This window comes from Lissotriton vulgaris, chromosome 9 (genome assembly GCF_964263255.1).
Source record: "Lissotriton vulgaris chromosome 9, aLisVul1.2, whole genome shotgun sequence".
Taxonomy (NCBI): Eukaryota; Metazoa; Chordata; class Amphibia; order Caudata; family Salamandridae; genus Lissotriton; species Lissotriton vulgaris.
In genome coordinates this window covers 823702983-823725187 of record NC_141697.1, presented here as the reverse complement: position 1 = coordinate 823725187, position 22205 = coordinate 823702983, and the positions used below count along the sequence as shown (strand labels likewise).

Genomic DNA, 22205 nt, shown 5'->3' with positions numbered 1-22205 from the left:
TAGAGCAAGGGTTTTCCAAGGGGTGGGTAGGGGGGGAACTGTAGAAGGAGGAGGGTTGGGTGGTGGAAAAAACATAAATGTCCTCATTTGTCAAGTGTTTACTGTCGGGTATGGATTGAAGCAGGTAAATTTGATCAGGCTATTTTTTCAGCTAGTAGGGGAAGTTGGTAACCTTGTGGTGTATATGCATTCTAGGCTTTGCTAAAGACGTGCCACCTGCACTGCGCAAGTTAGCGGAATTGGCATTGCTGCTGGCTAAAAGAAGATTTGCAATATACTGGGGTAAAAGGAAAACACCAGACAAACAGCAATGGATTTCAGATCTTGTCTACTGTGAACAGCAGCTGGATGCATATGTTGAGGAACTGTCAGAAACATCACAAGCGAAAAATAAAAAGGGTTCCTTGACACCCTAATTGCTAACTCAAGAAGCCATCTTAAAAGCGATTGGGACTGCGCGGACACCATAATGCAATGGTGCAATTGATGAATATATATTGTCAAATATTGCTATACCTGTAAGCAGAGAATTGTCTATGATGCTGTAATCTTTTGTTTTTTTTGCTTTTCTCTTTCTTTTTGTGGCAATCATCGCAAACAGATTGAATGGTGTTTAGTGATCAGCATACGTATCCACAACTAACAGGAACCATGATCTGGAGGACATTTTTGTTGCTAATTTGTATAAAAACTGTGAATATTTATAAAGAACATGAGAAAAGACTAGACTCTTAAAAGAGATGAATGACTGGTTTTCTAAGAACAGTTTTAACCAACACCAGCAATGGACGGTTTGGTCCAGATTGTAACGCTGGCATTCACAAAGAATCTGTAGCAAAAAGAGGCTTAAGAGAATCCAGAGGAGTAGTTTGTAAGAGATAACTGTGTTCATTTTAAAAACAAAACAAAAATAACAAAAAAACTAATAAAGAGCTGAGTCTATCACTTTTTTAGGTCTTGCCTAGGCAGCGCTTGTGCTGTCTAATTGAGACATGGTGTATTCAGGATATTAGCATAAAGCTCTGCCCACTTTCCTCTCATATTTTTAATTGGATCCTATCACTGTCCTTTGTAAATGGTGGCTTTCATTGGTCAAATGGGTTACTAGTCCCTACTTAGTACCGCCTTTTCTCTTCTTGTAACCTCCCATGAGGATACCCCCAGTTAAATGTGTTGTAACCCTGTAGTTTTAAGTACAGCCTCAGAGCACTTAAAGACTTTTTTAAATGACTTTCAGGTCATGCCCTCCTGCAAGCTCCTTTTTTTTTTAACCAGCGTGCACGCCTTACGACCACGAGCACCTTTCTTTTTGCTGGCTCGGCGTTTACTATAATAAACAAAGTCTTCTTTTTTGTTTTAAAGCAGACCGTGCAGCCGTTTCTCTTTAATGGTGGCTGCACCCCCTTCTTTAGACACGGCTCGCTGTATTCAGCATGACAAAATAATATTATTTTTTTAAGCACCACATTCTGCGCTTTCACTTTAATGGCGACCGATCCCCTTTCTTTAGATGCAGCTCGCTGTATTCAGCTTCACAAAAAATGCTATTTTTTAGTAAAAGCGCCCCATGCCCTGCTTTTACTTTAATGGCAGCTGCGCCTTTTTCTTTAGACGTGGCGCACCCTATTCAGCTTGAAAATGTCACGCTGAATACGGCAAGCTGCGTCTAAAGAAAGGGGTGCAGCTGTCATTAAAGTAAAAGCATGGCATGGGGCGCTTTCACAAAAAATAAAGCATTTGTTTGTCAAGTTGACAAACAAATGCTTTTTTTGTAAAAGCGCCCCATGCTGCGCTTTCACTTTATTGGCGGCCACGCACCTTTCTTTAGATGTGGCTTGCCGTATTCTGCTTGAATCGTTCTTTCCTGTTGCCAAGGCTTGAAACTTCACTATGGTACATATGAGGGTTCTTAAGGACAGCACTGATTTCCGGGGTGGCTTCCCTATCTCACTAACAGTTATTCTGCTCACCTAATATTTTTAGGTTTCTCTTCAGGGCTCGTCAATCGCAGTCCATGCCCTAGCAAAGGATTCAGCCCCAAAATATAATCAATGTAGTTAAAAACTGGAAAGGAGGAGCCCAGCCTTTGCTTGCACAAGATAACAACCCTCATGAGTTACAATTTGTGGGAGCTGTGCTCAGTGGCGGCTTGCAGAGGGAGTGCTGCGGGCGGGGGGCGGGGGTAGTGGCATCGGACGGCAAGGAGTAAAGTAAGTAAATAAATAAATAAGACTATTTACTCTGCAATGCAGCAAGTGCAAGGTAAATAGTTGTATGTATTTATTTACTTACTTTACTCCTTGCCATCGTATGTCCGACTCTACTACCCCCCCACCCCACCGCCGGCAGCACTCCCTCTGCGAGCCGCCAATGGCTGTGCTCTGGTCGTTTTCGTAGTGGTGACTGCAGGAGGTACCTCAGCAAAGTCTCCACGCAAAACCAAACTTGGAAACATGGCAAAAGAGACACTGGGTGAGCACCCTTTTAATGCTGCTTGGCATATAAAAAAGTGAAACTAAAAAGAGGCTGGGCCACAGCAGAGCTCTGTTGTAACCTCTGCACCTCTTGTTCACTTTCTTTGTCAGGAGCGAGGACCAGGACCACCCCAATTACATTTTTTAAGTAAAAGACATTGTCATTTACAACGCCAATAGCTCAAACTTTCACGAATGAGAGTCCTATTGCATTGCAAATGCTTTTTTATACAATGGTTTGTTGCCCTGTGGAGGTAAAATATGTTTACCAAGCTGTTGGAGTCATTGAGCTAATGTCTATGGAGCTGCTGTGTCTCACCACATAATGGACAGGTACTTAAACTGCCATCAGAAACAGAAAGAACCTTGAAGAATGGTTCTGATACAAATTTTAACTTGAAAAACCATACTCCGTGTCCTCTAGTGTGACATTATAGTTCCTTTCAATTTTGTAAAGACAATATTTACCTTCATGAAGTTTTTCATTTATACTGGAGCCCAGCTCTCCTGCACCTGCAACTTTGAAAAACACAAGATTGATAAACAATGTAAGAAACGCAACATCAACAATGTGTAATATTTTAGATAAATATGTACAAAACGAGTGACAACTTTCAGTAATATCTCCAATGACAGCTTTCTGTCATCTATATCTATGGCCAAAGAACAATTGTCACTTACCTGTAAACAGGTGGTTCTCCAGTATTGGTGTCTTTCATAGATTCACATGCTTGAATATTCCCCGTCGTCGAAGTGGAAGTCCCACTGTAAATATCATAGCAATAAGATGCTAATAACATAAGTATGTAAAAACATAACACATAAAAATACACAGTAGAACTGCATAGAAATACCAAGACATAATTCCTACATAGGAATACATGGCAGAGAGAAAAAAACACTTGCAACATATCCATGTCATTATGTTAGTCACAACTGCAGCCAATCAGGCGCAAGCACCCCTCCAGAACCTTCTCCTCAGAGCTCAGTCCCACAGATTTTCGTAGCACAGGAGTAGTAACAATAGAGTCTATGAGGAGAAGAGAGCCTCTGAGGGGAGGTGGGTGGGTCGCATGTGAATCTATGAAAGACACCAATACTGGAGAACCACCTGTTTACAGGTAAGTAACAATTGTTCTTCTCCAGTATTGGGGTGTCTTTCATAGATTCACATGCTTGAATAGAATAGTGAGCAGTAGTAGCCAAAAAAGGCTCGAAGAAACCATGCAACAACATGGGAGAAAACTCCATCGACTATAATAAAGTCATGCAAGCAATAACCATAAGCAAAATAACCATAATGGAGGAGGGAAGACAGAGGCTGACCTTAGTTAAAAAGATTGTGAAGCACTGCCTGTCCCACTGCCGTATCTGCGTCATTGATGGCATCGAGGCAATAGTGTCTTGTGAAAGTATGCCAGCTGGACCACGTGGCCGCTCTGCAGATTTGATGAAGTGGCACACCGGCAAACAGGGCAGTAGAAGAAGACATCGCCCTGGTGGAATGGGCCCTCACGGAAGACTGAAGAGGCATGCCGGCTTGCTGATGGCAGAAAGCAATTGCTGAAGAAATCCAACGTGCAATAGTTGGCTTGGTAACAGGACGTCCCTTGCGCATGCGTCCATAGGCAATGAATAGTTGATTAGACTTGCGAAAAGGTGCCGTCCTATTGATGTAAAATTTAAGACATCTTTTAATGTCCAAGGAATGTAGGCGTTGCTCTACCGGAGATTGAGGATTGGCAAAGAAAGTTTTTAAGAAAACAGGTTCGTTAATGTGAAAGTCAGTAGGTACTTTAGGAAGGACAGTAGTGTTGGTGCGAAGCACTACACAGTCCGATTTGAATTGGAGAAATGGAGGTTTAATGGTGAAAGCGTGAATATCGCTTACTCTTCGAGAGGATGTCAGAGCAAGGAATAGGGTTACCTTCCAGGTGAGAAATTTTAAGTCCGTTCTGTGGATGGGCTTGAATAGTGCTTTCATTAGTTGAGCCAGTACGACATTAAGATGCCAAGTGGAAGGAGGACGCCGAATGAGCGGGAACTTCCAGAATAATCCCTTGAAAAAATGGTGAATGACTCTGGAGGAGCAGAGCGGGTGGAACCATCTTGACGGTAGCGGGAAATCGCCGCCAAGGAGACTCTCAAAGTGGAATGTGTGAAGTCCTGATTGAGCCAGTTGCAGAAAGAACGGAAGAAGCTGATCTGGAGTGGAATGAAGAGGATGAATATTGGCATCTGCGCACCAATGACAAAACCTCTTCCACTTGAGTTTGTAGGTTTTGACTGTAGACGGAGCTCTTGCCTGAGCGAGAATGTCCCTGCATGCTGGTGAAATATTTAAATGGGCAAATTCAAGGTGCTCAGGTTCCATGTCGATAATTTCAGAGACGAGGGGTTGGAATGACATACTTGACCCCCGTCCATCGCGAGGAGATCCGCTCGAGGATGCAGAAGAATGGGTTCGCACTGGGAGAGGAGAAGTAGCTCCGAGAGCCATGCTTGTCGAGGCCTTCTGGGAGCGATCAGGAGGATGTGGCACGGTTGTCTCCGCATCTTCCACAGTACGCGAGGAACTAGTGGAATCGAAGGAAAAGCGTAGGCGAATAGATCGCATCAGTTCATCAAAAGAGCATTCCCGCACGATCCGGGGTGGGGATGCCAACTTGCGTAAGATGGGCATTTCCGGTTCTCCGGTGCTGCAAAGAGATCCAAGGGTGGATGACCCCACCGTCGAAAGACAAGGTCAAGTGTTGGTTGGTGTAACTGCCACTCGTGGGTGGAAGACGTGGATCTGCTGAGGGAATCCGTTAGGATATTGGAGACTCCTGGCAGATGAACGGTAGTCAGGGTGACGTGGTGACTGATTGCCCAATCCCAGATCGATTTGGTTCCGCCCTGCTTGTTGACATAGTGCATGCTGGTTGTGTTGTCCGTTTGGATAAGGACTGACTTCCCCTTGATCACAGGATGGAACGACTTGAGGGCTAGAAAGATGGCCATCAATTCCAGCCGGTTGATGTGCCAAGAGCGCTAATGCAGAGTCCATTTGCCCTTGATCGACAAACCTTGAAGGTGAGCACCCCACCCTTCTAAGGATGCGTCTGTCGTCAGCGTGAGTTCTGCGATGTTGGACTGTTGCGCCCACCACTGGAGAGCCGCTTTCATGCGTTGAAGGATCCGGTGACTTGACGCCATTGCCCGCCCTTTTTAATGGCTTGGAGAGCCTCATCAACATGTGTCCCAAAGAGTGACTCTCCATCGTACGGCATATCAAGGATCTTTGCCTGTATCTCTTGACGAAATGAAGTGGAGCGGAGCCATCCCTGTCGTCGCAACACAGCTGCCCCTGCAAGCTGTCGGAAACCAGTCGATGCGATGTCTACTGAGCAGTCTATGATCTCCTCAGCTGCTCTCTCTCCGTCCTGAAAAATTGTCAAGGCTTCAGCTCTGGAGGGCTCCGGGATGAGGGCTACAAGGGCAGCCATGTCAGACCATATCTGATGATCGTATCGCCCAAGGATAGCAAAAGCATTCGCTGCTCTCACCGTGGTAGAGGCCATTGATGAAAATTTCCGACCAATGGTGTCCAGGCGACGACCCTCCCGATCTGCAGGAGATGTAATAGGTGATGCTGGGTTCCTTGAGCGTCGCTGAGCAGCTTGAGTGACCACCAAATCAGGCTTCGGCTGCGAAATCAGGCACGCAGGGGAACCAATGGGTGCCTTATATTTCTTTTCTAAGTGAGGCATTTGTGCAGGGATGGTATTTGGTGTCTGTATAAGTTTCAACCCTTCGTTCCATATGAAATCAATAATGGGGACTGTATGGACCTGCTTAAATGGCTGATTCTTAAGATCATACAGAAAACAGTCCTCTTCTCTCTGGACTCTTGGCAGTTTAAAGCGCTGAGCCGTTCTGTCCATTAAATGATGGAAGCTGGCAATGTCCACTGGCGGGGAATTCCCAGGTGCCACTGGAGGAGGGGGCGGCGTCTGGATTTGGTAGTCGTCCCAATCGGCCATGGTGTTGTCGTCGTTGTCATCATCCTGGACTTCGCCTTCTTCACGATCAGGGCGAACGTCATCCTCGTCATCGGCATAGACAGTAGTGTGTATCCGAACTGATGTCTGGATTTGCGGGGACGGTGCAGAAGGTGGTGGGAGCAGATCTACAGGAGGAGGTACTACAGGCACAGGTGCTGCTGGTACTAGCGAACCCTGATTGGATGGGGGAAATCGCCTGTTATAATCCTCCAACATATGTTGTAGGTTAGAAAGGAGAGACAGAGGCAGTGTCGCTGTTGGAACCTTCACCGCTTGTTTCTCATCCTGAAAATAATTTCCTTCAGGGTCCTCACCATAGTCCTGGCACTTAATGACTAACTCCTAAGGACTGTGTGCCGCCCCAAAAGGGCCACCGTCTTCTTCTTCTGAACTAGAGTACTCTTCAGAGCCAGTGGCAAACAAAGGCGAAGGTGGCTGCTTGTCGTCTGGAATAGACAACTGGTCTATCGGAACCTGGCGACGTTGGTGTAGTGGGCCGACGTTGGAAAGACCAGAACCTGATGTTGGAAGTGGCAGCAATGGAAATGATGCATAAGAGGAGGTAGTCACCGTCGACGAAGTCGTCGTCGACTTAGCTTATGACGACGGCAGAAGCGTCGACGAAGAGTCAGATGAGGATTCCGTCGTCGACGGTGTCACCGTCAACGGAGCTGTCGTCGACGGGTCTGGCGTCGACGAGGTCTTCAACGTCGACGATGAAGTGGCCGTCGACGGAGTCGTCGACGATGATGAAGATGCAGCCGTCGACGAAGCCCTCGTCGACGGGATCGACGGCGAAGATTTAACAGCTCTCGTCGATGAAGATGTCGTCGACGACGAGAGAATTCTCTTTTTCTTTTTCGTCGATGAGAGGATAGGTATCGTCGACGAGATAGGTCTAGAGCCCATAGATACCTTCGTCTACATAGATGACATTGACGTAACCATTGTCGACGAGCCAGCAGCAGATGTCGTCACAGTCGCCGTCGACTAGCCGGAGACGGCAGATCTCGTCGCCGGGGCGATCGTCGACGCTCCCGTCAACGATTTAACATGTTTCTTGGTGGAAACATGACTGGAAGAAGCAGAAGACGCCTGAGAGTCATATCTCGTGGGCGTGGGCAAAGCAGGAGGAGGTGAAGACAGCGCAGGAGCCATAGAAAGAGAGAGTTTCTTTTTCTTTAAAAATGGAGAAGGCAAATCCTGCACACTGCAACGCTTACTGGCTGCTTTAGAAGTTCTAGACATAAGGCTGTCTGCGTCAGAAAGTGGGTTATCCTTGTCCTTAAGTCTCTGCAACCAGAGGAGGAGACGACCGTCCCTGTCTTTAAGGGTCTTAGTAGAAAAGGTCCGGCAAAATTTGCATTTGCCCACCTCATGGTCCGGGTAAAGACAATATATACACTTGCTGTGGGGATCTTCAGAGTATAAGCGCAGCTTCCCAGAGGAAGAACAGGGTCTAAATAAAGACTTCTTACTTGAAGACATGTCAAACACTGGAATCCAGAAGAAAAGTTGAGAAAAATTGAGCAGAGCTCAGGGAGACTCCCTTCACACATTGTGCGGTAGAAAATCTGAGGGACTGAGCTCTGAGGAGAAGGTTCTGGAGGGGTGCTTGCGCCTGATTGACTGCAGTTTGGACTAACAAAATGACATGGATATGTTGCAAGTGTTTTTATCTCTCTGCCTTGTATTCCTATGTAGGAATTATGTCTTGGTATTTCTATGCATTTCTACAGTGTATTTTTAAGTGTTATGTTTTTACATACTTATGTTATTAGCATCCTATTGCTATGACATTTATCGTGGGACTCCCACTTCGACGACGGCTAATATTCAAGCATGTGAATCTATGAAAGACACCCCAATACTGGAGAACATGTTTCCTCTCATTTTCCTATAGAACTAGCTCAAAGAAACGTGTTCCTTTTGTCAGATAATCATCCAGTCTTTAGTACAATGATTTTATTACAGAATAAATGTTTTATTAGAGTAGTCCCCACAAACATTTGGTTAACAGAATAAATGTTTTATTAGAGTAGGCCCCACAAATATATTTGGTCTACAGGGAAAATGTTTTATTAGAGTAGTTCCCACAAACATATTTGGTCATATGACCGAGCTACAATAGCAAATGTGGTATTTCTTACTAATCTTTTATGAAAATCAACAAATGAATATCTTGTCAGACAGACACATGGGAAACTCAGGAAGTAGACCAGAGGTTAATGTATACAGTTTTGCACAGGAATTGTGTTCTTCATTAGTGCTTGAGCAGCATCAGAAAATTATCACACATTAACCAATACGGTGCATCGCTTCTTTCGTGAAAGGAATAATACCAACATTTTAGCTTAAAAAGTCTGTAACAAGGAAACTGGTTTGATCCACAGTTTCAATAAGCACAGAACTATCGGACCTGCTGACTAGTTCAGGGAAGAATTTATAATCTCCGTGTTACAATGGCAGACACAACTATTACGTTGTTCGTGGCATTTACTTGAGAATGATTCTCCTGAAGGATATTCACCCGAAAAGCATTGGGAATATGGAAATGCCATGTTTAATGTTTTCATCATGGATGATGTAACATAAAGGTCACATGTGACCAACAACAGTGTGATCCAAAAAGAATGGTTTAAAAGAAGACTATAAAATAAAAATAAAAAATACCCATTCTTATATTCGTGGAAAATATATGTTCTATTTTCTTTTTTGCAAACTAGTTTGAACTTTAAAGCAAGGGTTGCTGAACCCCCTAGAGTGCAGAGTGGGGACACTGGGTGAGGTTAGTTGCACGCCCCTAGGCCAGCGGGTGTAACCCACTTGCACCAAAGCTAAAAAAACGTAGTATCCTACCAAAATACTTCCATTTTAAAAAATAGTGTGTCTCACCACTCCAAAGCTATTTCTATCTTCACTTTCATCCTTCACAGGACTGACAGATAGCGTGCTAATTCTTAATTGTAATGATGACTATTTCGGTATCATCAGCGCACGAGATTGTTCTCAATGGACAACATTTCAGAGAATCCGATTATTGTTTTAAATAATATTTACTTAGGCATATGCCTCTTTTGTGAACCATTAATATATTGACATATATATGAACATTGGAAGGTTAAGAGCTCCACTGAAGACAATGGAGAGGCTCAGAGCCAATAATGAGGTGTATAGACCTTCTGCAGTACCCCAATGCTTGTTTTTCTGTTTTACTCTAATTCATTAAAATGTTTGAATAGCCCTTACGCCTAGAACAATAGCAGTTGTTAAAAGTCCTTGTGTAGTATTCTGAGTATTGTGCCTCTCAGGCACTTGTAGTAAGAATCCTATTGTGTGGGCATTCTATGCTCTGTGTTTGGAATGTGGCGATTCTGGCAGTTGATGCTGCTTCTGCCTGATGTCGCTGTTATTCTCTTGAGCAGAATAAATCTACTTTCAAGCTTCAAGTCTGAGTGATTTAATGAGCAACACACTACATTATTTTGGCGACGATGCTCAAGAGAAAGTAAAGAACCCATCTAACCTCGATCAACCTCATGAATTCATCATCGAAATCTGCATTGGATTGTGAGCGCTGTGGGCGAACGAAGAAACGCTGTTATCTACGCAGCAAGATAGAGCAGATAAGTCACCCCTCATTCCGGTAGCATTTCGCAAGAGTTGTATGCTTGCTAGAAAACGGAAGTTGTAACTTATCATAATTGATGAGCAGCGTTAGTCGTGGTTGGCAAAAGAAGTCGCATTTGGTTGGCAGCGCATTACATCGTATGAGCGCGTTGGTATCGGCCATTTCAGAAACTGAAGTTCGTGCGCGCGCTGAGAAGTTACCATAGTAACGTTGTCCAGGCAGTCTGAAGGAGCGTGGATGAGACGCGGCGCAGAGCGAAAGAAGCAGAGCACGCTGACTAAGCCTTGTGAACTAATGCGTGGAAGATTTTAAGCTGATAATTGCACGCAGTATCTCAGTTTTTACTCCAATCAGCGCGTATTAACATATACGCAGAGACTAACCTGGTTTGACAAAGTAACTAATGCCTAAGATTTTAAGAGTAAAAAAAAAAGTCAATAATTAAAGTATACACACAGAACTAGCTCGGACTGAGTTTAATAAATTAGTAAAATCAATTTCTTCATCAAATGACTGGTGCATTACGTAGAGACAACTGCTGTGTAGTGTTGCAAATCCTATTTTGCTATCTTATGAGAACAGCGACAGGTCTAAGAGCCAGATGTAGGAGCCCTAATACCGGTAGGTAACGGCCGAATTCGGCCGTTAGCGACCGGTATTAGGGTTTCCAGATGTAGGGGGCCTATATTTTTCCGATTCTGTAAATTTAACGAATCAGTAAATTTACAGAATCGGTAAAATACCGAATCGGTATATTTACCGATTCGGAATATCCACATGTAGGTGGCACTCCTAAGAGTGCACAGGCCCTTAAGAATCGGTATTTTACCACCCAATCCTATTGGGTGGTAAAATACCGAATTCAGGTGTGCATGCACATCTGTGCATGCACACCTGTGCAATGTGACACACAGACATGCCCTTAGGGCATGTCTGTGTGCCACATGGCACACAAGACCGGAATTGGGGTGCTAGAGGGTGTCAAAGTGACACCCCCTGCACCCTTGCAGGATTCGGTATTTACTGATTCTGTAAATACCGAATCTGTATTTCCCATTGATTCCTATGGGCTTCAAGGCCCATAGGAATCAATGGGAAATACAGATTCGGTATTTACAGAATCGGTAAATACCGACTCTTACAGAATCGGTAATTTTTTACCTACATCTGCCTCCTTCCAATTTACCGACTCTTAAATACCGAATCGGTATGAGTCAGTATTTAAGAGTCGGTAAATCGGAATTACCTACATCTGGCCCTAAGAGCTTTAGGATAGTTATATGACATTAAAACTTGAGGAAGTAAAGTTCTGTGGAAAAGTAATTACCTCTGAGCAAGATGCAATCAGTTTCACCGCCACCACCCTTTATGGAGACGCCAGGAAATCCACCAATAGTTTGGAAGAAATGGTTTGATGCGTTTGAAACCTATTTGGGTGCAATAGGTGCGTCAAGATATCGCGCAGAAAGGAAGAAATGTTTATTATTGCACTCATTAGGGTTTGAAGGCAGGGAAATTTTTAAACATTTACCTCCTTTAGTAAGAGACAACGCAGAAGAAGACATAGATGAATATACAGAGACTAGAAGGAGACTGGAGTTGAGGTTTGATATTAAGCCTAGCCTTGTTGTGATTAAACATACATTTTTCAAAAGAGAACAGTTACCGGGAGAAGATGTTGAGACATATGTGTCAAGTCTAAGTGCAGAATGCGAATTTGAAGGGTTCAGAGAACAATTGATTAGAGATCAGTATATATGTAAATGTACTGACAAGTCAATTCAACAAAAACTGCTTACTTTGGGTAATCCAACACTTGAAGAGACTATCCGTACGGCTAAAAGCATAGATTTGTCAAAGAAAGAGGTCAAGGAACTTGAAAAGAAGAATGAAGAAGCAGTTTCTGCGGTTAGGCCTAAGGTAAATAAGGAAAATAAGGCAGCATCAGGACAACAATGTTTTGAAAGGAACAGCTTTCCTAGTTCAGAACGTTTTGACAGAAATACTTATTCTAGACAGAGTGACATTTGTTATAGATGTGGTAATCTCTCGCACAATAAGGGTAACAAGTTCTGTCCTGCAAGGAATTCTACATGCCGAAATTGTGGGAAATATGGTCATTTTGCAAAGATATGCCAAAATAATAGACAGGGAAATTCAGTTTTCATGAACAAATCTCAAGGACAGGGTAATGTAAGTGGGGGAGGAAATGTTTCAGAGTTTAATGAAAATGCTGGTAAGAAATCTGATTCTATTAACAGTATCCAAGACGACCTTAGGGAGATGGTTGTGGTGGTACGGGAAGATGGAGTCATCACTGGAGACCCTTCAGATTTTGTTGATCCTTAAAAAGAATTTGGTGTGGGTGATAAAGTGCTTACCTTGTTAGTCGATTCGGGTGCAAGAATAACGATGATCACTCAAGAGTTGTTTGATGAAACTTGGCCTGAAAGAAAGTTAGAGCCACCTGATAGGGCCCCTGTTTCTTATGAGGGGCGCAAAATAGTTTTGGCTGGATATTTTGAAGATGTCCTGCAGTTCAAAGGTAGAAAGATACTTGGGAAGATCTATGTTGCGATAAAGGGGTTAAACATTTTGGGATGGTTCCACCAGGGGTTGTTCCAGTTGGTTCTCAGACCGGGTACAAAGGAACAAGTAAGTGTGGTAGAATCAAACTACTATACAGAAAAATTGGTCTTCACATATCCTACAGTTTTTGGAAAGGGTCTTGGAATGGTTAAAGGATTTACCCACGAGATAAGAGTGAAAGATGGAGCTATACCCGTAAAGCATAAGGTGAGAAGTGTCCCTTTTAGCGTAAGAGATAGTCTAGAAAAAGAGTTGAATGAGTTGTGCAAGAAAGGGATCATAGAACCAATAGAGTCATCCTTGTGGTTGTCTCCACTTGTTGTCGCCAGGAAAAGGAATGGAGATTTGCGTGTTTGTGTTGATTCGCGCAGTCTCAACAAAAACATCTGGATTGATTCACACCCTTTGCCGAAAATTACAAATGTGTTGTCACTCACAAGAGGTGCAAGATGGTTTACTAAGTTGGATTTAGCTTCCGCTTACCATCAAGTGGTGTTGAGTCAATCCTCTAGACATTTGACGGCGTTTGTCTCTCCTTTCGGTAGTTTTCAGTACTGCAGGATGCCGTTCTGCCTCGCGTCGGTGGCAGCAGTTTTTCAGAGACTAATGAGTCAAATGTTTAAGGATACTCCTGGAGTCGTTGTCTTCCAGGATGATGTTTTGATTTTTGGCGAGAACAAAGGCGATCATGACAAATCATTGAATCAAGTTTTGGAGATTATGCAGGACAAGGGGATTGTGCTTAAGAGTGAGAAATGTATTTTTCTCAAAGAAAAAATGGAATTTCTTGGACATGCTGTTTCGCATGATGGTGTGGAACTTCGTCCTGGGTTGGTAAAAGCCATTGTAGATGCATGTCCTCCTGTTGATAAATCTGGATTGAAGTCATTCATTGGTCTCAGTGAATTTTATTCTAGATTTATCAAAGATTATGCATCAAGAGTTCAACCATTAACAAACATGTTAAAGAAAAATGTGCCATTTATATAGGATAAAAATTGTCAAGAAATTTTCCAATGGATTAAGTTACAATTAGTAAGTGACAGAATTCTTAAGCCTTTTGATCCAAATAAGAAATGTATTGTGACTGTGGATGCAAGTGGTTTTGGCCTTGGAGCTGTGCTTACTCAAGAGAATGGCAAAGTTGATAACACCGTAGCATAGGGTATTACGAGGGGCTGAAATAAATTTCTCTGTCATAGAGAAAGAGCTATTAGCTTGTTGGTGGGCGGTCAGGAAATTCAATCTTTTTCTCTGGGGAAGTCATTTTGTGATACGAACGGATCATAGTCCTTTAGTCTCTATTTTAACAGGTGAGAAGATTAAAGAGCATACACCAAGGATTGCTAGGTTGTCAACAAAATTACTTCATTATAATTTTGACATTGTCCATTTACCTGGAATGAAGAATGTTAGGGCAGATTATCTCTCACGTTTTCCAATTACTGGTAATTGTTCGGATTTTGAAAAGGAAGATGATCAGGAGGATTGTTTTGTTGCTGCTTTGGATGTTGAGGGAATGTGTGCTATAAATGAGGCTGAGTGGAAAAGGGAATTGATGAAAGATGAGGTACTTGTTCAAGTCATTAAATATTTGAAATCAGGTTGGCCAAAAGAGAAGAATGTACCTTGCCAGTTTCAGACTTATGTAAAAATTGCAGATGAGCTTCCTGTAGAGGATGGTATCCTTTTGAGATGTGGAAGACTTATACCTACAGAGAGTTTGAGAAAACGTCTAATTGATGGTGCACACGAAGGACATTTCGGGAAAACTTCCACGAAACGTAGGTGGAGGGATGTGTTCTGGTGGCCGCAAATGGATGTTTGTGTTGACACGCTGGTTGATAACTGTGTAATTTGTAAATCCTCTGACAAAGGTCACAAGCTAGCAAGTGTGTGGTGGAGAATGCGGTGCGTTCCATGCTATGGTTTTATCGCACTACTGCGCATTCGTCGACTGGAGTGTCTCCTTTGGAACTTCTTCAGAGGGAGGAAACCTTCTACGAAAATTTGTCATGGTTGGATGTCGAAATGGGTGAAAATGGATGTTATAGATGGTATTGATGGATTTGTGAGGGACAAAGTTAGTGGATCTCAAGTAAGACAGAAGGTTTATTTTGATGAAAGGAAGAAGGTTTTTTCTCAAAACATTTGTGTTGGAGATGTTGTTCGTATCAAAAATCCTGTTCATGTTACCAAGGGAAGAAGTAAATTCTCTGAACCTTTAGTTGTTGATAAAGTATGTGATAATGCTGTGCGGGTCAATAACAAGAATTGGTGGAACATTTGTAAAATTATTAAAGTTAAAAATGAGGACGTTGACTGTAATAACAATTTGACTAATTCTAGTTCTAATGCCAAGAATGTGAATGGAAAGTGTAATGATGTAAATTTGTGCCAGAACCTCGCAGGAGTTTGAGAGATTGTAAAATTCCTGCCAGGTTCAGGTAATCTTCTTTGTTCTTTTATCTGCAATTTTTCCTTGTAGTTTTCCTTGTATTTTTTTATTTGCTGTTTTCTTCTTTTTAGCACTCTTCGATTGTTCTTTCTTTCTTTCTTCCTTATTTTTCTCTTCTTGTTTTCCTTTCTTTGTTTTGGGAGAAAAGGGGATAATGTAGTATTCAGAGTATTGTGCCTCTCAGGCACTTGTAGTTAGAATCCTGTTGTGTGGGCATTCTATGCTCTGTGTTGGAATGTGGCGATTCTGGCAGTTGATGCTGCTTCTGCCTAATGTCGCTGTTATTCTCTTTAGCAGAATAAATCTACTTTCAAGCTTCAAGTCTGAGTGATTTAATGAGCAACACACTACACCTTGTTTGTGGCTTAAGCCTACAACTCTGTTTCAGTGCTTTTAACAACCAGTTTAACCATAGGCAGCGAGCTACGAGACAATAGAAATGAAGATAGAATTTACTGAATAGTAAATGATTTCATTTAGTAGGTGCCATGAAATCAACATATTTATAAAGATGTATAACGTGTTCAATACCTCTACACACACCTATGGGGCATTAGGAGCACATGCGTTTTGGAAACATTTACACCGATTAGCTGGACACAGGCATTTACAAAATTAGGTAGAAGAGTAATATGGTAGTTACAATCCATTATACAAACTATTAAACAAACTAACATACTCATTGGTTGATGTCATGAGTGATGTCATCAATTATGTACTTTGAGATGTTATTAGTGATGTCAGAGAACATGTCATGAGTGATGTCCTATGTGAGGTCATAATCAGTGCATGGCATGGGAGATCCGCTAACTATAACTGGTGAATTTCTGTGTTTTTTTGTTTAGTTTAAAATGTTAATGTTGTCACTGACAAATTCACCTAACTATATAGTTACTTTAAGTATTTTTTCAGTGAATTTCTGAGTTGTTTTTTTTTTATTTAAAAAAGTTGACCTTTTTAATCACCCCTAATTATAACGTTACTTTAACCGTTACTTTCTTTCAGTTATATATATATATAGAGAGAGAGTATGCCTGGTGTGTCTGGTGCTAATCCTGCACCCAGGAGGTGTATACAAGTTGTCTGGTATTTGGAGAATCTTGTTCTCTGGCTTGGCATGTGGTTGCTGTTGGAACAAACTATGTCAAGCCCAAATATTTATTTTTATGCACTCTCACTGTCTCGTTCTTATATTTTATTACAGTTTCTAGGAGGGCCATGGTTATTGTTGCGTTTGCCGCTAAAATAAACGACCTTTTCTTACAGTAAATAGACTATGTGTCATCAGAATGCCCTAAAAATACTGATCAATCTTGTGCAGAGCCTTTAAACAGTCCTCAAAATTAGGCAACCACTTCATATGACGCTACACAAAACGTCTCTCATGAGGAAAATGGTTCTCTGTCAATACTTGGAGTAACGACAATTGGTATCCGTATCTAGATACTGTACCGAATCATGCGATGAGATTGGAATTATTGAAAGCGAGAATAGGTATCAATCCTGCCCGCTCAAATGAGAGAATAAAAAACATATTAATGGATGACTGTGGTAAATGTACTTGCGGGTTAGATTTAAAATGTACCAGTGTTCATTTTGTAATGAATTGCCAAAAATTGCTTCCGGTACGGCGGATGTTTTTAAGGCCACTCTTTTTAAAATATGGAATAAGCTCAAGGACGCAAGCAATTAAGGGCTAGATGTAGGTAGAATAGATTTACCGATTTTTAATTACCGAATTTCACCGATTCGGTAATTAAAAATCGGTAAATCTAAGGGGTGGGTATGTTGGTATTCCAGATGTGCTGGAATACCGAATCGGAAGAATTCGGTATTTACCGATTCGGTAAATACCGAATCGGTAATGCCCATTCATTCCTATGGGCTTTGAAGCCCATAGGAATTAATGGGCATTACCGATTCGGTATTTACCGAATCGGTAAATACCGAATTTCACAAGGGTGCAGGGGGTGTCACTTTGACACATTCTGGCACCCCAAATATAGGCATGTGCGCCATGTGGCACACAGACATGCCCTAAGGGCATGTCTGTCTGTCACATGGCTAGGTGTGCATGCACACATGTGCATGCACACCTGAATTCAGTATTTTAACACCCAATTGGATTGGGTGGTAAAATACCGAATTTGTAGGGCCTTTGGGACTCAGAAGAGTCCCACCTACATCTGGGAATTACTGAATCGGTAAAAATACCGATTCAGTATTTTACAGATTCTGTAAATTTACCGATTCGGTAAATTTACAGAATCTGTAAAATCTGGCCCCCTACATCTCAAGATGCCAAATACCGGTCGGAAACGTCCGAATTCGGCCGTTTCCGACCAGTATTTGCCACCTACATCGGGCCCTAAGCTCCTTATGGACATGCAGTTCTTTGACATTGCAATTGCCTTGGCGAAGTTTGTACAAGAAGCAAAACCACTTCTCATGGAATAAGGAAATGGCAAGGGGGGCCAAGGAGGGATAATCAGAGGCAAATTATTTTATGTATTGAATTTTTAAGTATTCGGTCTTGTATCATAGTATGTAAATACAAAAACAAGCTTTTATGAGAAAATAATGAAATTTGGTTTTGGGTTCTTTTAAGAAAAGAAAAACATTTTATAGTTGTATTTTTTCTTTGTTATGATGGTGTGTGTGAGATAATTGGTCATAATAAACTTATTTTTTGATTGATTGATTGAGGTCTGACTAGAGACTGCTTTAACTGTTGTCGAAGCGCATGTGATCAACAGTCAGTCAGTCAAATTTCTTTATTTCGGTTAATAAAAACCATAAAAGCAATGCAAAATTCATTATTACACATGTTAAAATTATAAAATTATGCACATGATTACAATTCAATGTTTCAGAAATAAAACAATTAAAATCTTTGATACAAGGACAAAGTAAAATCAGTATCATAAAACCATGGGCCCACCACAATTTCAAACAGTCCATAGTGCATTATTAGATAAATAAGTTTGGTTTTTGAGCAATTTCACCCTACAATGAATTCAGCTGAAGGAGTCTCGTTTTATTCAGGCGCGCTGCCACTACCAGAAAGCTTGCTACGCTGTAGGTGACCTGGACAGAATCAAGCCTTTGTAAGTATAGAAGGGCAGGCCTCACCTGGACAAATTTTAATTACTTCAGGATTGGGTATAAAAAAAATTTGCAGGCCGCCGAATAATGCTCACAGAACATCACTAGATGGAGCGTGTCCTGTGTGGAAAAACTATCACAGGTACATGGTGGGGTATCTTCTGGGGTCCCCCACTTTGGATAAATGCCCAACGTAAGGTGAATGAGATTGAACCTAAATCTCACCAGAAGGAAGCGATGGTAGGGCTTAGTCACATACTTCAAGTATGGTTCCATAGCTGGGGAGATTGCCAGACCATAAATTGATCTCACTGTGGGTTTCCTAACTTCAACCACCTCCCTATCTAACTCCAACAAGTTGCAGAAGTTATGCTTTAATCCACCCTACATCCTCATTCCTTAGGCCCTGTGGTGATAGATACATTTCCGGACGCCCTAGCCTGTCGCATGCCGCTCTAACATACGAGAGCCAGGGTATTCTATCCACTCTGTCTAGGGCCATACAGTCCTTGAGTATTAAATGGTTTAACGTGATCTCCTCATTCAGCTAAGTTTTAACCCATCGTAGCAAAGGGGCCATTTTCAGGTGGTCAGAAACATACCCCAAGCCCACTTCACAGTGAATCGAAAATGTGGGGGATGATTGTGGGAGTGACAAGAGTGATCTAATAAACTTATTTTCTATGGTTTGGATCCCGGGTGATGGCACATATCCCCAGATATCAGACCCATATGAGGCAATTGCCATACACTTTGACTTATAGATCTTAATCATAGCCTCCATGTGTCTTGCTCCCAATCTCTTTGAAAAGTTCAAGAGAGCTGTGGTAGATCTAGCAACCACATTGCTCTTGATCTTCAACTGAGGACCCCAGTTCCCCCTTTCATCAAATACAACTCCAAGGTAGCAAAAATAAGGAACCCTTGAAATTGCTGAACCGTTACATGTAAAGGTTTTAACCTTCATGTTCTTTCTGTGTGTTCCGGTCACCATTACATGGGATTTTGAGGTATTAATTTTTAAGTCCAGGGCTTCCATAAAAGTACCAAAGTGATCTAACAATCTCTGCAGCCCCATTCCTGTACATGCAAGTAGGATGGCATTGTCCGCGTACAGGAGGACCGGAATACCCGACCCGCCCATACGCGGAACGTCCAGGGTAGCCAGGTCCATGGATTTACCCAAGAAGTTGATGTAGATCGTAAATAGAAGAGGGGCCAGAATGCAACCTTGTCTGACCCCCCCTTCCCGATCTGAATTGCTCAGTACACCTGCCATCCCTTATTACCCTAACAGAAGCCGACAAGTTCTGATGGAGCTCACTTAAGAAATTGACCAGGGAGGCGTCTAGACCCATCTCCCGCAAAATAAACCAAAGTTTTGAACGATTAACTAAATCAAATGCAGAAGATAGGTCCATAAAACCCAAATATAAAAGCCCCTCCTTCACCACTGTGTATTTACTAACAATAAAGTGCAGATTTAAGCATTGGTCCATAGTCCCCCTGTGAGCTCTAAAACCGTACTGGAGATTAGAGAGAACCCCACTCCCCTCAAGCCAATCCCCAGTCTCTGTAGAATGACTCTGCCTAGGATCTTGACGGCAGAGTCCAACAGGGTGATAGGCCTATAGCAAGCGGGGTCCCCTCTATTCCCCTTCTTAAAAATGGGAACAATGATGGAGGATGACCAGGAAGACGGAAAACCTGCGGTGGGTATTGCATTAAAAACATTGGTTAAAATTTTGGACCAAAATTGTGGGTACATGATATACAAATCTGCGGGGACCCCATCAGGGCCCGGGACCTTATGTTTGCTTGTGTCTTTTATCGCCTTTTCCACCTTAGAGGTATTGAACTTAATGGGCATAATGTTTCGGACCGCAACAGTGTCGGGGGGAATTAGGGCCCCAAACTCTGTGTCATAGATACTTTTAAAGTGCTCAAGCCAGCTCTCATCAGCGATTACACAGTCCAAGTCCGATTTCCCATCCTCTGTGAAAAACGACTGATTAATAATGGCCCAGAATTTCTTGCTATCCCTCAAAACATCTTTGGATTGCAGACTCTCCCAGGCCTCTTCCTTAATATGGTCCTTGCGTATTGCAAGTGCCAATTTATATTCCTTCCGGAGGTTCGCCACTAATGCTTTACTCCTGGGTCTGTGTTTTAGTGCTTTCAATAAGGCTCCATGGGTGAGTGAACACTTTTTGTCGAACCATTTATGGACCCTCCCACAGTGTGCACTGTCACCAGACTCCAGATTCTTAGAAATCTGTGAGCAAATCTCAACATAAGCAGCCACAACATTAACCCCTGATGAAGTAGCATCTAAGCAGACGGCCATATTAGCCTCGGTTTCCTGTGCGAGTTTCTTAAAAAAGGCTTCTGGGATGACCTTCTCCCACTTAATCCGCCTACCCTGATCCCTGGTTAGCAGATGCCTTGGTGCCTCAACTCTTAGGTTCCTCCCAAACATAAAACTCCCAAGGTCCACTACCAACAGAACCGGGTTATGGATACTAAAAATTGCGGTCACTACCCTATACTCCAGCGTTTTGGCTAACACCCCAGGAGATAAAAAGATATAATCAATGATGGTGTTTGCACCCCTACCGATGAATGTTGGTGCTCTGACCTTATCTTTGCCTAGGCCTGGTTCAAATAAATTTAAGTTGGAGAGGAGGCTTTCGAGGGCATCTCCCTCCTTACTATGCTCAAAATAGGGCATCCCCTTCACAGGCGACCCTCCATATTCATCATTGTAGCAATCCCCCTCACAGGGATGAATATTAAAATCTCCCAAAAGAACCATCTATGGGGCAGAAATGCAATCATGTTTATAGACTGACAAGAAATGTTCCAGGGTAATCAAATGCTCATTCCCAGGTGAGCCTTCCCTAGAATTATAAAAATTAATGAATAAAAATTTCTGATGGTCCGAGATTGACCATTTAATTATAAGTGAGTTCCTAGAAGCAGGTTCTACTTTCTTAAAAACCCCTGCCAAATTAAGTGAAAACAAAGTAAGCAGACCCCCTTTGGGTCTTCCCATTATTCCAGGTACTGCTGGGGTAGAGAAGCTGAGAAAACCATCCAGTGAAAAACTGGACAATATATCCCAGGTCTCTTGAAAAGCCAGTATATCATACTGTTTGACAAGCTCCTGCCAAATAGGATCGGAGGTTTTAGAACTAAGTCCTGCCACATTCCAGGTGAGAATTTTACAACAAGGTCTCTGTAAGCTAGGCTCCCCTTCATCCTCAGCTAAAACCTCAGGCAGTCAATCGTTTGTCTCCTTTGAAGCCAAGGGGGAGAAACGATTGGTGAGACTAATGGCTATTGGGTAGGAACCATCCTGTAACACAGGGCCAACTAAACTAGAAGAATCTCTACCCACCCCTCCTGACAGCTCTCGACCAGATCTTTGTAGTGCGATGTTAAAGCGCTGCTGGTAAGATGGGCGTGAGGTGACACAGACGGGCCCCTCCCGACGAGTCACCAAAGGTTTTCCAAACGGTCTTGTTGTCCTACCCGGGGGATAAAAGAAGCCCAGAGGAAGCAGTCTGATGCCATTATTTGACAGATCTGAGGCATCCCAGAACAACCTATGTGCGCTGTCATAGTTGTTAAAATTTACAACAAGGCAGTCCCCTGGAATAGTTTTTGGATGGTGACCCACCCAACTCACTCTCCTTGACGCAATGACAGTGCATGTAATGTCTGTGCCTCCACTACTGAACTCTGCGCAGTATTCCCTAGCCAAACCCATCAAGTCATTACTTGTTTCCCCTTTACCAGCATTTAGTGGTGAAATCCCTGTGAAGACAGCCACCAGAGGAGCTGCCTCTGGGGGCAGATGCAAACATTTTGTTCTATAAAGAGCCCCACTAGGTTCCTGA

The 22205-nt window shown here is 42.6% G+C and overlaps 1 protein-coding gene across 1 annotated transcript in view; it reads right to left on the bottom strand.

Moving 5' to 3' along the window:
* TOP6BL (TOP6B like initiator of meiotic double strand breaks) overlaps positions 1 to 22205 on the bottom strand; it is a 2408555-nt gene that overhangs the window by 2108753 nt on the left and 277597 nt on the right. Inside the window, exon 4 of the mRNA XM_086939520.1 lies at positions 2943 to 2993. Within this exon, the coding sequence (XP_086795646.1) occupies positions 2943 to 2993 (51 nt within the window). The remainder of the gene's footprint in view (positions 1 to 2942; positions 2994 to 22205) is intronic.